Here is a 12,791-nt window from a genome sequence, read left to right as displayed (position 1 = left end):
TAAATGCTGATTTGGTCAAGTGTCCAGGAAATTATGTCAAATGCATTGGACCCATAAAGTAAAATATTGAGTTTTCTTAACGTTAAAACAAAGATTTAAAATTGCAGTTGCCTCAGGTAAATGATGATAAAAAACAATTATAATTCTATTCGAAATCTTTATCCATCAAATCTGTAAGTTTCCTCCAATGACAGAAACCTTTGTTACCACATGTATGTTCTCAGTTTTTATTAGTACATCTTAAGGTTTTATTTAATGTTCAACTAGCAACTGGAAATACACTCTTATCATAGTCCATCACATCTGTTTTATATTACAATACTATTAATGTGGTGTCTCGTTAAATATACAGGTGGTGATGATTTGGTAAAAAGCTTTCTTTTACAATCATTCCCACAGACTCTCAGACCCCCGAAGTCCTGCTTGCATTTTATATAAATGTGTGATCACATATACTTAAAGAAATGCTGTATGTACAGTTTAGCTTTGCAACAATGTGGCTCATTAATGCATAATGGTTTCTCATATAAATGCAGAACATGCTTTTGCACGCCGTGCTGGTACCATGCTCTCTTTGTGCGTCATATCCATTTGTGATCTTTGTTTGAGGAAAGAGTAAAATAGAGATGAAGATTTTTTTTGGGGGGGGGGAGGGGGGTTCCCCCAAGTTGTTATCATGCAGGTCAGAGGGTAGAAGGAGGGTCTCAGTCCATTGTAGAAGCCTGAAGATAAAGAGAGCAAGTACTGCATTAATGGATTTACTGGCACAAATTCAAATGTCTGTTGATAGAAGCTCAAAAACATACACCCCGCTGCCTCTTTGTTTGGTGCACCAAGCTCCAACAAAAGCAACAATCCTGCCACAAATCTAACCTTCATGGAGGTGATAATGTTAAGTTAATGGTAAGTTTTTGTCCAAAGTCTTCTGCAAATAGAATAGAAAGACAGAACAGAGAAATATTTTGGAAACCTGCAGACATACCTGTGCTATTCCCCGACCTGCACTCCTGCACAGTTATCTTTACTTTCTGAGGCTATCGCTAAATATTCCGCATTCCTGAAAGGAAAAGAGAAAAGACAAACTCTCAGTGGTCATCTGAAAAAATAAACTGTTTCCTCTATTACAGTAACAAATATGGAAACTGAATAACACCGGTATGGTTTCGGTAGCTCCATTTTGGCTTACAGGGAGGAGGTTTTGGTTTTGAATAGGGAGGAGGATGAGATATGAGTGTGAGATGCTGGACAGATAGGCATGAAAACATACACATGACAGAAAGATTGATCTTAAAATTAAACTGGAGAAGAGAGATGTGAAAAAAAAAGTGTGACACAGGTTAAATTATGGGGGTGATTTTCCGGTGATTTCCAGTGTGGAGGTCTTTTGAAAATACACATTTTCAAAAGATCGTTTTCATTTTAACAATAACAAATAGTTGGGGAGTTATTCTGAAAATGAATGATTTTGCCACAAAGTTAAACTTGACATGCACTAGAGGCAAACTGATCGGTATCTACATGTCGGCTGATAAATAAAAGAGTGGGTATTTTAGTTCAGAGAACTAACTGAAATTTGCTTTCCAACAATCAAATGCCATCGGCGCATCTGCATTGTTGTTATTTTTGGACTTAACGAAACACAAACTCAACAAGGCTTTAATGCAACTGATTAAAAACTGTGTACGTCTTTTCAAGATGCACAAAAAGCAGCAAAGGTTTTAGCTTGAACGGCCTTTACATGAGCCTGTCTGCACGGACAAGTAGTAAACACACTTACGCGGCCTCTCGTAATGCTTCTTCCCCTGCTGCTGCTATCTTTCTGTAGCAGTATATCATCTCTATAAGGAGCCAGACCTGCAGGCCAATGATGGACACGTACATCATGACCTCTGACACGATGGAAGCCATTCCTCTGGTGGCTGCACAGACAGGAAGTCATGCAATCAGAAAGAGTCTGACAAAGATCTGAGTGAGAGGATCCCCTGTAAAAGCTTTGTCAGACTGCCCGAGAATCCGTTGAAACAGCTTAAATCTAATGCGGAATGTATTTTCCTCCTCAGAATCCATGACCTGCTGCGGCATTTCAAAACTGCTAATAACTGTATCCATCTCTTAATGTCACCTTTTCACATATCGGCAAGTGAGGCAATGAAAATTATAGTTCACACTACTGGAGGCTGAGAAGGACCTGCTTTTAGATGGTGACTCATTTACACTTTACTATCTGGAGCCATTGGATGCGGAAAAAAGTGTATGTGCATTTTAGCAGCATTACAAAACAAACTGAAAGCTGATTGCCCATAACACCTCAATAGGAAGTCTTCAGAACTGTTTCACTTTCCCAAAGAGACTAGGAGAACGTTAACCCCTGTAACCCCTGATCATCAGGAAATGCGCTGATGTCCATGTCCATTCCATAGTTATAATCCCGGAAATCACACATTAAGTTAATTATTAAACTGGAAGTAGCTCCTCTGACATAGTGATATCAAAAATTATGCTTGAACAAATTCGAGTTGGAAGACAATATTAGATTAGTTCTGGTGTAAAACCTGCTACCAGTGATGTTTCACAGTTGTAGAACAGTTGGTGTCACCGTACCTTTCGCCACCACAGAGAGGTGAACCACTTTGCTGACGATGGTGGTGTACTCATACTTTTCGTAAAAGAGGACGCGATTGAAGAAGCAGCGGTAGGTGCCAGAGTCATTGAAGGTGACGTTGAGCAGGTATATCGACGCATCTTGGATGTCGTTGCTCCTTTTGCTCCCGTTCCAGTCGACACGGTCAGTGAATTGTTCGTTTTCAATAATGGGGCCGTCTTCGTTGTAGGTGTAGATCTAGGGCCACAGAGAGATTTTCAACACAAAATGTTTTTCAAATTCTACGGCAACAGGAGAATTATTACTTTAGGACACAATACACAAACCATATACTGGGCCCAAGTGTACTAATGTATGTAACTTTCATGCCATTTACTACATTTCTTCTTTTTGTTGTATTTATGATTTCATGGTAAATTTCAATGGTATTTTTGGTTTCCTACCCCCTTGGACAATTTCTTGCACGGTCAAACCATGTGTATACCCCACTCTGGAGACAATAACAGTTTTATCCATCTTTTAATCTGAGAAAACTTTACTTTTATCCAAATCATTACAATGCAATTTATTCTGTGACCGGTGCAGGACAGAGAGGTGGTAGCATGAGCACATGATCCCATGGGTCCCAGAAGCAGCTAAGCCATGTGAGGACAGAATTCATTTTGTTCTGTGTACATGCTGACATTGCTTTCCTTCAGTGCTGAGGTGCACACAAAAAAAAAAACAGATACAATGTAAAAGACAAGAAATTGCATAAGTAGCATTAAGCCTTATAGGTGTGTGTAGTGTCACTGTGTGTGTTCCCTCATGATTCTATGGTTATATACATAAAGACACAGATTTGTGTATATGGGAGAGGATCAGTTGTTATTGACACATAACATGCCTCTTCAAACACGGTGCTATTTTATTAAAACGGGTCTTGCTTCATCTTTAAACTAGCGCCTCGTCATAGATGGTCTGCACATTTGGAACTAAACTATTACAGCAAACTCTCCAGTGGCAGACAGAGGATCGAACACAAGGTCAACACAGCCATGTTTCGTTTTGGAGCTCTAATGGTCTCTGTGGTGTCAAATATCCCAATAGATTCTACCTGAATTTTACGACGATATCACAACAGGATGCTGTCATGTGATTGAAGGCTGTGAATGTGTGGGTGGGTGGGAGAGAAAGACAGAATGTAAGGGGATGTGCACAAAACTGCATTGATACATAGGATGTTAGAAGTTCCTGAAGAAGCACAGTGCAGCTTGTTCCCTGCACTCCACAGTGTGATGAGCAGTAACATTATGTGCTGGCATTAGACGCAGAAATGTACTTCAGTAATGGGGGATTTGCACTCACATGAACAAAGTCCGCCTCTCCCTTGGCCCTGAAGTACCATTCCACAGTGGCGGAACCAGGCACCTCGCTCCTCCTCTTGCACGAGATGCAGCCCAGTTTGAAGCCGCGGCCTGCCACTGCCTCAGTGTCAGAGTCCACCTCTGCACAGGCTCCATGACACTGGTGCACTGTGTTCACAGAACAAAGGCAGACGCGCAATCAGGACTCTGGGTTAACAAGATGCAACGACGGAACGTGAAGGCTGGAAAGAATCAGCTCAACTCACCAAACAGCGCGCCGAGCAGCCAAAGGAGCAGTAGGTGTAATGCTGCCATGTCACCGGATGTTAAAGCCGTTGGTCTATTTTACAAGAGGCCTCCAAACTTTCAACCCCTCCAAATTTGTAATAACCGACCGGGTATCTAAAAGGGTTTCTTGTGTGTTTTAAGCTGACTGGAGCTGTAAACGTCAGAAAAACACCAGTTTTTGCCTGGCAGCTAATCATGCACTGTAAAGCCCAAAATGCATCTGTCCATGGGCCTGTGTTATACAACTAAATCTATGATCGGTGTCTGAACAGTCCTATGGAACAACTGTCGGTGTCCCGCTTCTTTGGCTGTGGCCAGCAGCAGTGTCCTGTTGTTTGCAGTATTTATTGACAGAATATATGGCTGCTTTTTAGACAGCCTCCCACTTTATCTCTGCTGGGGCGATGCATTCATCTGGTCGATCTGCTTTTAATTATCAAGTCGCGATTTCCAGATATGTGGTGACTCACAGTGTTCCCCGGATCAACACCCTGAGATGTGATTATCTTTGTCCCTGAGGTCCTAATGTGAGATGCACAGAGCGACCATTAGACCTGCCTGGGGCCACATGCTCTTCTCGCCTTACGTTTGCAAATGATCGACAACGAGGATACACAAGTTTGTGTTTATATAATGTGCAACATGCCAGCTACTGAACGAATGTTTGAAATCCACATACGTACATGCCAATGCATATATAATAGATTTGCATGCTGTATCATAAGAATGAAATGGCTACCTCTCACAGGCTACACGCTACCAATGTTTAATAGACCAATCCAATAGTCTAAAGAGAATTGTCCGTGATGGGATCACTGAAAGCAGAGCCTACTGTCCCGAATTGGAGGCCTCTTCCCCTCGAGCTGAGTCGTCTCTTTAGTAAAAAAAAAAAAAAAAAATACTGTCCTCTCCTGCGATGGCAGCTGAATATGGAACTCCTTGAAATTTCACCTATCTAATGACCCCGTGCTCACAGAGGAGATGCTTCGGTCGCGCTGGCATTGCCGATAAATCTGCGTGAGCGCACACAGGTAAATAAAAGCCAGACCAAAGGAAAAAAAAAACCCCAACTACACCAAAACGCGTCCTGTGCACAGTTAACGGTGGTTTTTTTTTTTTGTTTTTTTTTTCCCTGCGCCACAACAGCACCCTTGTCGCTCCGCTCAGGCTACGCTGCAGATGCACTGCGGTAAAACGCTTGTGCGTGTGTGACCGAGCTGCGGCTGCATGTGACGCCTGGCAAAGCTGCTGCCCCCGCTGTTAAAAGTGATATCAGCTTAACGGTGCGGGAGAAATCCACCGCGGGGGCCTCACCTGGCGTCTACGGCGCCTTTCATAATAAAGACGGCGCTTTAACAGTTGTAGCAAAGCAGTGATTTTAGGGTGAACTGGCCCTTTAACTGCTCTTTAGTTAAGGGACGGGGGGGGGGGCTCACAGGAAATGAAACCGCAGATGCTCAGATGGGATAAGGGAATAACAGGCATTGGAATTCATACTAAAGTTGTTGCCAAAAGATAAAGTATAAAAAGAGCTAAAGAATAATGGATAATTAAAAGAGTACAGACATTTACAGACATTTAATAGGAGGAAATCCCCCGTCTGGCCAGTGTGAAAACAGCTTATGTCTTGAGAAGTGAAGGACTGACAGGGATAAATAATTTGTCAGGACCTGGATTACTACTCTCCTTTCGCCTTATCCCGTGAGTTCGGGGTCGCCACAGCGGATCATTGTCCGCATGTTGATTTGGCACAGTTTTTACGCCGGATGCCCTTCCTGACGCAACCCTCCCCAATTTCTACCGGGCTTGGACCGGCACTGCATCGCTGGGGAGGGGGATTGTCAGGACCTGGATTAATTATTAGAATTTAGATCATCCTATGTTTTCATTTCAGGGTGGATAACTCAAGCCCAAACTCCAGGTGTGTGGTGAAGCACGAGCTAGATAAAACAAGAAGAAGAAGCGTCATCATCATCACCACCACCATCCTCATCCTATCAACAGAAGTTTAGCTGGTTGAATCAATACTTACTTAGTAGCAGAATAATGGATGCAGATTTTAAATTACTAGATTATCTCGCGTTGCGCCCGAAAGTGGCACGCCAACGCTAACGCAGCCGCTGTGATGGCATTTTCATAACTCTTCAACTTTCACGCCACACACACCCACTCGCGTCCTGGGCGAGGATGCTGATGCTGTCGTGTCAGGCAGTTAGCATCCGCCACGCCGACGGCTTTACTAGCTAGTGTGATATTTGTATACACACAACCTTTGTATTTGGAACTGTCAATACCACCGACGTCCCCCATAGAAGTAAAAAAAAAAAAAAAAAAGCTCGACTTACCTGTCAGCTACACATCAAAGGTAAAGTACTGAGTTATTGTTACCTGCTAGCTAGCTAACGCTAATCCATGACAGCTGGTTAGCATCCAGATCGGTAGCTAAGCCAAGAATGACAATACCAATGCAACATAGCAGGGAAGCCAAGTCAGGGAGGGCTGCTGTCTGCTTCTCTAACCAATTTTCCTGTTAAAGATAAATTACTGCTTTAATTTTTATTTTAGTTTGTGCGATGGGCCACGTTAACGAGGTGCTTCGTAACTTGGACAGCTAAGACTAGCTAGCTAAATGAAGTAGTGTTATCAGGTGGAAGCTCCATTCGTTTCAGAAATAATAGTTCACGATGCGATCTGCTAACTAGCTGTATTATTTACCATCTATAAACAGTCTCCACTTGTGTCTGCAACTACAGATTAAAAATGCTAAGTTAGGCCGACTGTCAGAAATCGACAAGTAAATATTGAATTATCAACGTTCTGCTTCTAGTAGCGAATACAGTTCAATTGTTTAAATTGTGGCAGAAAATAGTAAAATACATACATTACGTTAATTGTAAAAAGTTTTTCTTATGTCATTGATTAATTAACAACTATAATCAAGTCAGTTGTATTTGTGCAGCACTTGGTAGTTGGCAAATAAGTGTACTTATGAAACCCCCCCCCCCCCGAAAGCACGAAAGCACATACAGTAAATATTGTCATTTCCTTGTTCTCAGTTGTGTTGGCCTTTTTATTTTTCTTACAGTTGTGCTGCAGTATTGTCTTCAGTACGATGTTCACTGCGATAAGTCATGTCAAATAGTCACCAACACATACTGTACATAAAGCAGGACACGTTCTTTAAAATAGCCTCCAAAAAAAGCAAACGCTGGAGATAAAGGTACTAAAGACTTTTGCATGCAGTGCACTATGCAGTGAAACTGAATTGGAGCAAAACATGGTGCAAAACAGATGTACGACCTTAAAAATCTGCAATACAATGCACATAATTAGCATCTAATGATTTGAAAAACAGAAAACAGGAACTTCATACTTTATACACAGGCTAAAAATATATATAATTAATACATATAAGAAACGACATTGTTTTAAGCTCTGGAGTTTCCATGTTCTCTGTAGTTTGGTGTGACCATGGATCTGACCTGCAGTGCTTCTGCTGCTTCAGCTGGTTTGACCGTCCAGGTGTGTTTCCCTGGTGCCCGTGCTGCGGTTTTGGACAACCTGAACTGTCAGCGCGAAGAGGGGAGGCTGTGTGACCTCTCCATCCAGGTGCAAGGTCAAGTGTTCCGGGCCCACCGCTGTGTCCTCGCTGCATCCTCGCCTTACTTTCATGACCAGGTAGATGTGTGTAGAGTGTGCTGTGTACATACGTGACAATAAACCGGGATTGGTTTTTCCTGTACGGCTGCACTAAAACTTAGATTTTGTGCCTTTTCAACAGGTCTTACTAAAGAATGTCACAACTGTTTCCTTACCTTCAGTTATGGATCCGGTGGCCTTTGAGAGCGTCCTGAGTTCCGCTTACACGGGCCAGCTGAGCATTGTGCATGACGACATTGTGAACTATGTCACTGTGGCTAGTTTCCTTCAGATGTGGCACATTGTGGACAAATGCACTGAGATCTTAAAGAGGCCCCGACCCTCGACTGAAGCCAATCCTGGAGAGGCCGCGGCAGCTCACCCGGGCACCGCATCTCGACAGCAGTCCCCAAGCAGCACTGTCTGCTTGTATCTTGAAAGGGAGGGACGAAGGAGAGAGAGGAAGCCTGATGCCCTGCCTCCATTAGCTACATGGAGACGCCCGCAGCAGTTTCCTAGATGGGGACGGCCACGTCCCTCATCAGTGCAGCACTTAGCGGACTCTCAACTGAATACCCTCCCTGGTTACATGGAGAATGATTACAGTAGCTGTGGGGAGGAATGGATATCAAGCCATCCCAAAACTAGCCACTTTGCACACGAAGGACCAGGCCACAGTGGCCGGCACCACGCGGTGTTCTCTGGAGGTGAGGCATTAAAGCAGAAAGTACGGTTTCCACAGCGGGGAGGGCCGCCAAGCACTGATAGACTGCTTGATAAAAACAGAGAGAATGGGCACAGTGATGAGACACAAGAGAAAACGAAGAATGAGAAGAGAAGAGAAATAGAAGCAGATGAAGGAGTAGGAGAAGATCAAGTGGAGAAGAAAGAAGGCTTTGAACACTGTGGTAAGATACCAAAGCCAAATTACTATTTTTTGTATTTTACACAAATACAATGTCCGACTACTATAAATGGCATTAATACATTCCCGTTTAGTTTACACTAGTGTTAATGCAATATTTTCGATTTATTGTTAATGTTCCTGTAAAAATGTTATTTCATCAATAGATTTGCTGTTATTGCAAAAATGGAATAAAGTGGAATCCACAAGCTGTTCACTCCAACACCACAGCTTTACATCGTGTAGCCAGAGGTCTTTTCAACAAATACAATTAGAGCTCACATTAGTGTTAAATAGTGGTTTGTGTGGCTTGTGTAACTGAAGCGCTTCTGTGGAAGCTAACCACTGCATACAAGTAACGTTTATAGCAGATGGGCATGTTTACTGGAAAAGCTGCCAGTGCAACTTGGGATTTTAAGAATGTTGTAGGTGTATTGGTAACTGTCTACATGGGATTCTTCTTGACTTTTCTCCAGCAGTCTTCCACGCTGTTTCAAATGAGAGCGACGTAGCTGGACAAGCCCCAGGAAAGACTAGTGCGGAGGAGGTCAAGGACAAATTGCAGAAACATTTGGTGGGAAGCGATCCCTCCTCAGACCCGCCCAGTGTTCATGCTTGTCAAACAGATGAAGGAGCTTCAGGCCCGTCCTGTCTGGTTTCAGCTCGCCAGCACTGGCAGGCGAGTCCCTTGTCTCAGCAAGGACAGAAGCCACAAGAAGGCGAGCGAGGCAGCTGTAGTAAAGACGAGGAGGAAGATGAAGAGGATGTTGACTTTGACTGTTTCACAGAAGGGCCCTTTGGCAGAGACACGTACGATGAGATTGAGGATGGCACAGGACAGGTGTCCCAGAGACCTTTGATGCCAGTGTCTCCTGACTTCACAATGGCAGGTTCAGAGGTGAACTGGCTGTCCAGCAGCATGGGACAAGGTGGCTCAATGACCCCTAGCTCCAGTCGCCATTTGTCCCCATCCTCTGCTGCTTTCCCACCACCCTCTTCACCCCCAACCCCTTCCTCATCATCCTCAGTGTCCCTCGCTGGTGCCCCCTACACAGGAAAAGTACACTTCTGCCACTGTGGTAAGGCCTACACCCTCAAGAGTATGCGTGACCGACACGTGAAGATGCAGCACCTTAATCTAAGGCCTTTTGGCTGTCCTGTTTGTTCAAAGTCCTTCAAGATGAAGCACCATCTAACCAAGCACCTCAAAACCCACGGAGGGCTGCGGCCCTATGAGTGCGGCCTGTGTGGAAAGAAAGTCATTTGGAGAGACAGTTTCCTCCGACATCAGGCGCGATGTGAGAGACTTGCCTCCAGCTCCTCGGCGAACAGCAATGCTGCAAGTACGGCAGCGGCAGATATGGAGGACGGCTATAGTTATGGATTTGACGAAGGGGAGTCTTTTCTCGCAGCAGCAGGACAGGTGAAAGTGGAGCAGGTGGATTTCCACAGGGAGATGGAGGACAGGGTGGACGGGTTGTTGGGCAATGTGTCCGCCATTGTGAACGAGCTGAGAACTCAGTCCCAAAATGTGGACACTGGTAATCATATTTTTAAAGAGGAGGTAAGTGAGAGCTTTAGCTGCAGTTAAATGTTAAGGTGAACCAGGTTTACAGCACTTAAACTGTATGTCCATAGATGGATACTGCAAGACGGACAATGAATCATATCATGACTTTAAAAGTCTGCGGTCACAAATCATTGAAGGCTTCTTTGAGCAGCCATTTTTGTTTAAACCTTTTTTATGTGCACTCTTTTCATGACGTGGCTATTTTGAAAAAAAAAAAAAGGAACAAATGTTTTTTATTCAAGTGACTCCTTATAATTTGGTTCTTGAGGGGCCTGGTGGCTCAATGGGTAGAGCGTAGGGTTGGGATGCAGAAGGCCAAGGGATCGAATCCCACACCAACCACATATGGCCCCACCCATCCAACAAGGGCCACCCTAGTGCCGGTCCCAAGCCCGGATAAAATGGTAGGGTTGTGGCAGGAAGGGCATGTGGCATAAAAAAAACGTGTTCTGCTGTGGTGTCCCCCTGAAGGGACAAGGGACACTGTTTATTTACAACTGGATCATCTATTCTGTTACCATAATAAAGATGTCATTTAACTTTAAATGGAAAGTTGCAGATACTGTATGTTGAAATGAAACATATCAGTAAATGGATCCCAGGCAACAAATTTTCTTTCTGCTAAAAATATCTGATCTTGAAGTACAACATCCAATGTTTGTGACTTCACTGCTAATAAAGTGTTGATGGCTGCGTGTACGAACAGCACTAGGTTGGAGAAGGTCTGGCTTGATAGGGAAAATGTTACTTCAGACACAATGTGTTTGAATCCTAAATCCTGCTTTTGCTTAGTCAAACCAGTTTCTTTGAGACGGGGTTGGTCTGTAGCAAGCAGTGCTGTGAATGTACTTCTTTATCCAAGTTATTTTGCATTTTGCACATAATTTGTTTGACACTGGCCTTCAATAGAAAATAAACACAATGGTGCAAAATCTTTTGTTTGTCACACTGATATCAGAACATTATTTAAAGGTAAGAACTCTTGGTATATCTGGTAATAAAAACAGTTTAGATTTTTAATTAATTGATTCGTTGTAGTACGTAGGCTCATTCTGGAAGATTTCGGGTCGTTCCAGAGCACCGGCTCGGTCCTTCACAAACACATAAGCGTATTGTAGGACAAAGGGGTAAAATCTGGGACGCTGAGACCCATTTTAAAATGATGGGTAGTTAAAGTACAGCTTGTCTGGTACCGTACCAGAACACTGGCTCTGCTTCTCTTGCAGCGCAGTGGCACGGCAGCAGAGGTCTCTCTTGATCAACTCTGCAGCCCAGCGAAGGTTTGCAAAAGGTTTACACTGCATTTGAACAAAGTGTCCTCCTTTACGTTTTAAAGTGCCCAGGGACTGTCGGTGATGGCTTTCTAATGCCACCTAATGCATTCAGGTGTATTTGGGGGAGGTTTCTCATGAGGCTGTGGCTGCTCTGCAGAGGGCTAAGTAAGAACATTCAGTAGATCATAATTATTACCAGGACACTATTTTCTTCAGTTTGAGATTAACAAAAAATTTAATTTGTTTTTTTCTCTGCCAATTGGGATTTTTAGGGGCAGTTACACCTGAGTAGTTCTATCTCACAACTATATCTAATGACAAAAGTATTGATGGGAATGTGATGAGGACTCATTCTTGTTCAGTGTTCGTTTAAACGCGACAAAATGAACACGACCAACATGAAGTTGTTGAGAACCTATTTTTATCTGAATTGAGTGACCTCCATTGGAAATTTCAAGAGTGTGTGGGAGCATTCTGTAGCAAAGGAGCAGAGGTTCAGTTAGGGTCTGAAACGCAGTAAACATTGAAACTTGCAGAAGTCTGTCTGTGATTACAAAATGTCCTCATTTCTACCTAGACGTGATGAGGAACTATGAATGGTCTTCCTCAAATGGCCTTAGGACTTAGAAAGCCCATTTGTGATTCAAATGTCATGTTCATAATGGAAAAAAATTGCACAAGTCAAAAATATTCTTAACTAAATCCTTAGTGGCCAAGTATGTTTGTGCATAAAAGGAATTTGACTCTGGGTTCAATGTAACAATAATGTGTGATGCAAATACACACAGACTTAAAGCTAATGTAGAGTGTGTCGGTTTGTCACGTTGCATATGCAGGGGCAGACTAGCTGTAATCACACTTGTAGTATTTCCGCTATGCTAAGCTAACAAAGTCTAGGTGCAGTTGAGCCCATAAACCCTTCAATTGTTTATTTTTACACTCTTGTCATTTGTTGGGGTTAAAAAAATGTGATGCATTGACTTGTGACCTTTGCTGCTAATTGATTTATCGATTTATCTTTATCAAGGCCGATCATGTCAAGCTCTTTTCCCTTTTCTCCTTTTACAAACCACAGTTGTAGTCAGTCACAGTTTAGTCTACTCTGTGCAAATCAGTGTATTTTTTCGGGTTAGTTGAAAATGCTGACTATTAAATCTTTATTATATTG

The 12,791-nt window shown here is 43.1% G+C and overlaps 2 protein-coding genes across 5 annotated transcripts; one reads left to right on the top strand and one right to left on the bottom strand.

The window, feature by feature from the left end:
• Positions 1 to 213: 213 nt before the first annotated feature.
• Positions 214 to 5,462, bottom strand: scn1bb (sodium channel, voltage-gated, type I, beta b). 2 transcript variants are annotated; one of them, XM_067494919.1, is made up of 7 exons: positions 4,976 to 5,462; positions 4,215 to 4,758; positions 3,950 to 4,116; positions 2,602 to 2,839; positions 1,778 to 1,919; positions 983 to 1,057; positions 214 to 722 (listed from the first exon to the last, which is right to left on the bottom strand). In XM_067494919.1, exons 2-6 carry the CDS (start codon positions 4,261 to 4,263, stop codon positions 988 to 990), a joined length of 666 nt encoding a protein of 221 aa, XP_067351020.1. In that variant the 5' UTR covers positions 4,264 to 4,758; positions 4,976 to 5,462; the 3' UTR covers positions 214 to 722; positions 983 to 987. The 2 variants fall into 2 exon arrangements, with proteins under 2 accessions (XP_067351020.1, XP_067350999.1); XM_067494898.1 differs by having other exon boundaries at positions 4,215 to 5,462.
• Positions 5,463 to 7,707: 2,245 nt separating this feature from the next.
• Positions 7,708 to 10,895, top strand: zbtb22a (zinc finger and BTB domain containing 22a). 3 transcript variants are annotated; one of them, XM_067494379.1, is made up of 3 exons: positions 7,708 to 7,914; positions 8,018 to 8,783; positions 9,259 to 10,895. In XM_067494379.1, the coding sequence occupies exons 1-3, from the start codon at positions 7,708 to 7,710 to the stop codon at positions 10,368 to 10,370; spliced, it is 2,085 nt and encodes a 694-aa protein (XP_067350480.1). In that variant the 3' UTR covers positions 10,371 to 10,895. The 3 variants fall into 3 exon arrangements, with proteins under 3 accessions (XP_067350480.1, XP_067350397.1, XP_067350571.1); XM_067494296.1 differs by having other exon boundaries at positions 9,256 to 10,895; XM_067494470.1 differs by having other exon boundaries at positions 7,775 to 7,914; positions 8,058 to 8,783; positions 9,256 to 10,895.
• Positions 10,896 to 12,791: the final 1,896 nt, after the last annotated feature.

The sequence above is a fragment of the Channa argus genome, chromosome 1 (genome assembly GCF_033026475.1).
Source record: "Channa argus isolate prfri chromosome 1, Channa argus male v1.0, whole genome shotgun sequence".
NCBI lineage: Eukaryota > Metazoa > Chordata > Actinopteri > Anabantiformes > Channidae > Channa > Channa argus.
Note: the sequence above shows the minus strand (reverse complement) of the source record. Positions and strands in the feature narration are given on the sequence as shown.

Excerpts from the sequence above, each read along its gene's own strand:
- scn1bb (XM_067494898.1), bottom strand. The coding sequence starts at position 4,263 with ATGGCAGCATTACACCTACTGCTCCTTTGGCTGCTCGGCGCGCTGTTT. Across the intron at positions 1,920-2,601 it reads CCTCTCTGTGGTGGCGAAAG|CCACCAGAGGAATGGCTTCC; the intron begins GTACGGTGACAC and ends CTGTCTGTGCAG. Across the intron at positions 1,058-1,777 it reads GAAGCATTACGAGAGGCCGC|GAATGCGGAATATTTAGCGA; the intron begins GTAAGTGTGTTT and ends TTTTCCTTTCAG.
- zbtb22a (XM_067494296.1), top strand. The coding sequence starts at position 7,708 with ATGGATCTGACCTGCAGTGCTTCTGCTGCTTCAGCTGGTTTGACCGTC. Across the intron at positions 7,915-8,017 it reads CGCCTTACTTTCATGACCAG|GTCTTACTAAAGAATGTCAC; the intron begins GTAGATGTGTGT and ends CCTTTTCAACAG. Across the intron at positions 8,784-9,255 it reads AGAAGGCTTTGAACACTGTG|CAGTCTTCCACGCTGTTTCA; the intron begins GTAAGATACCAA and ends ACTTTTCTCCAG.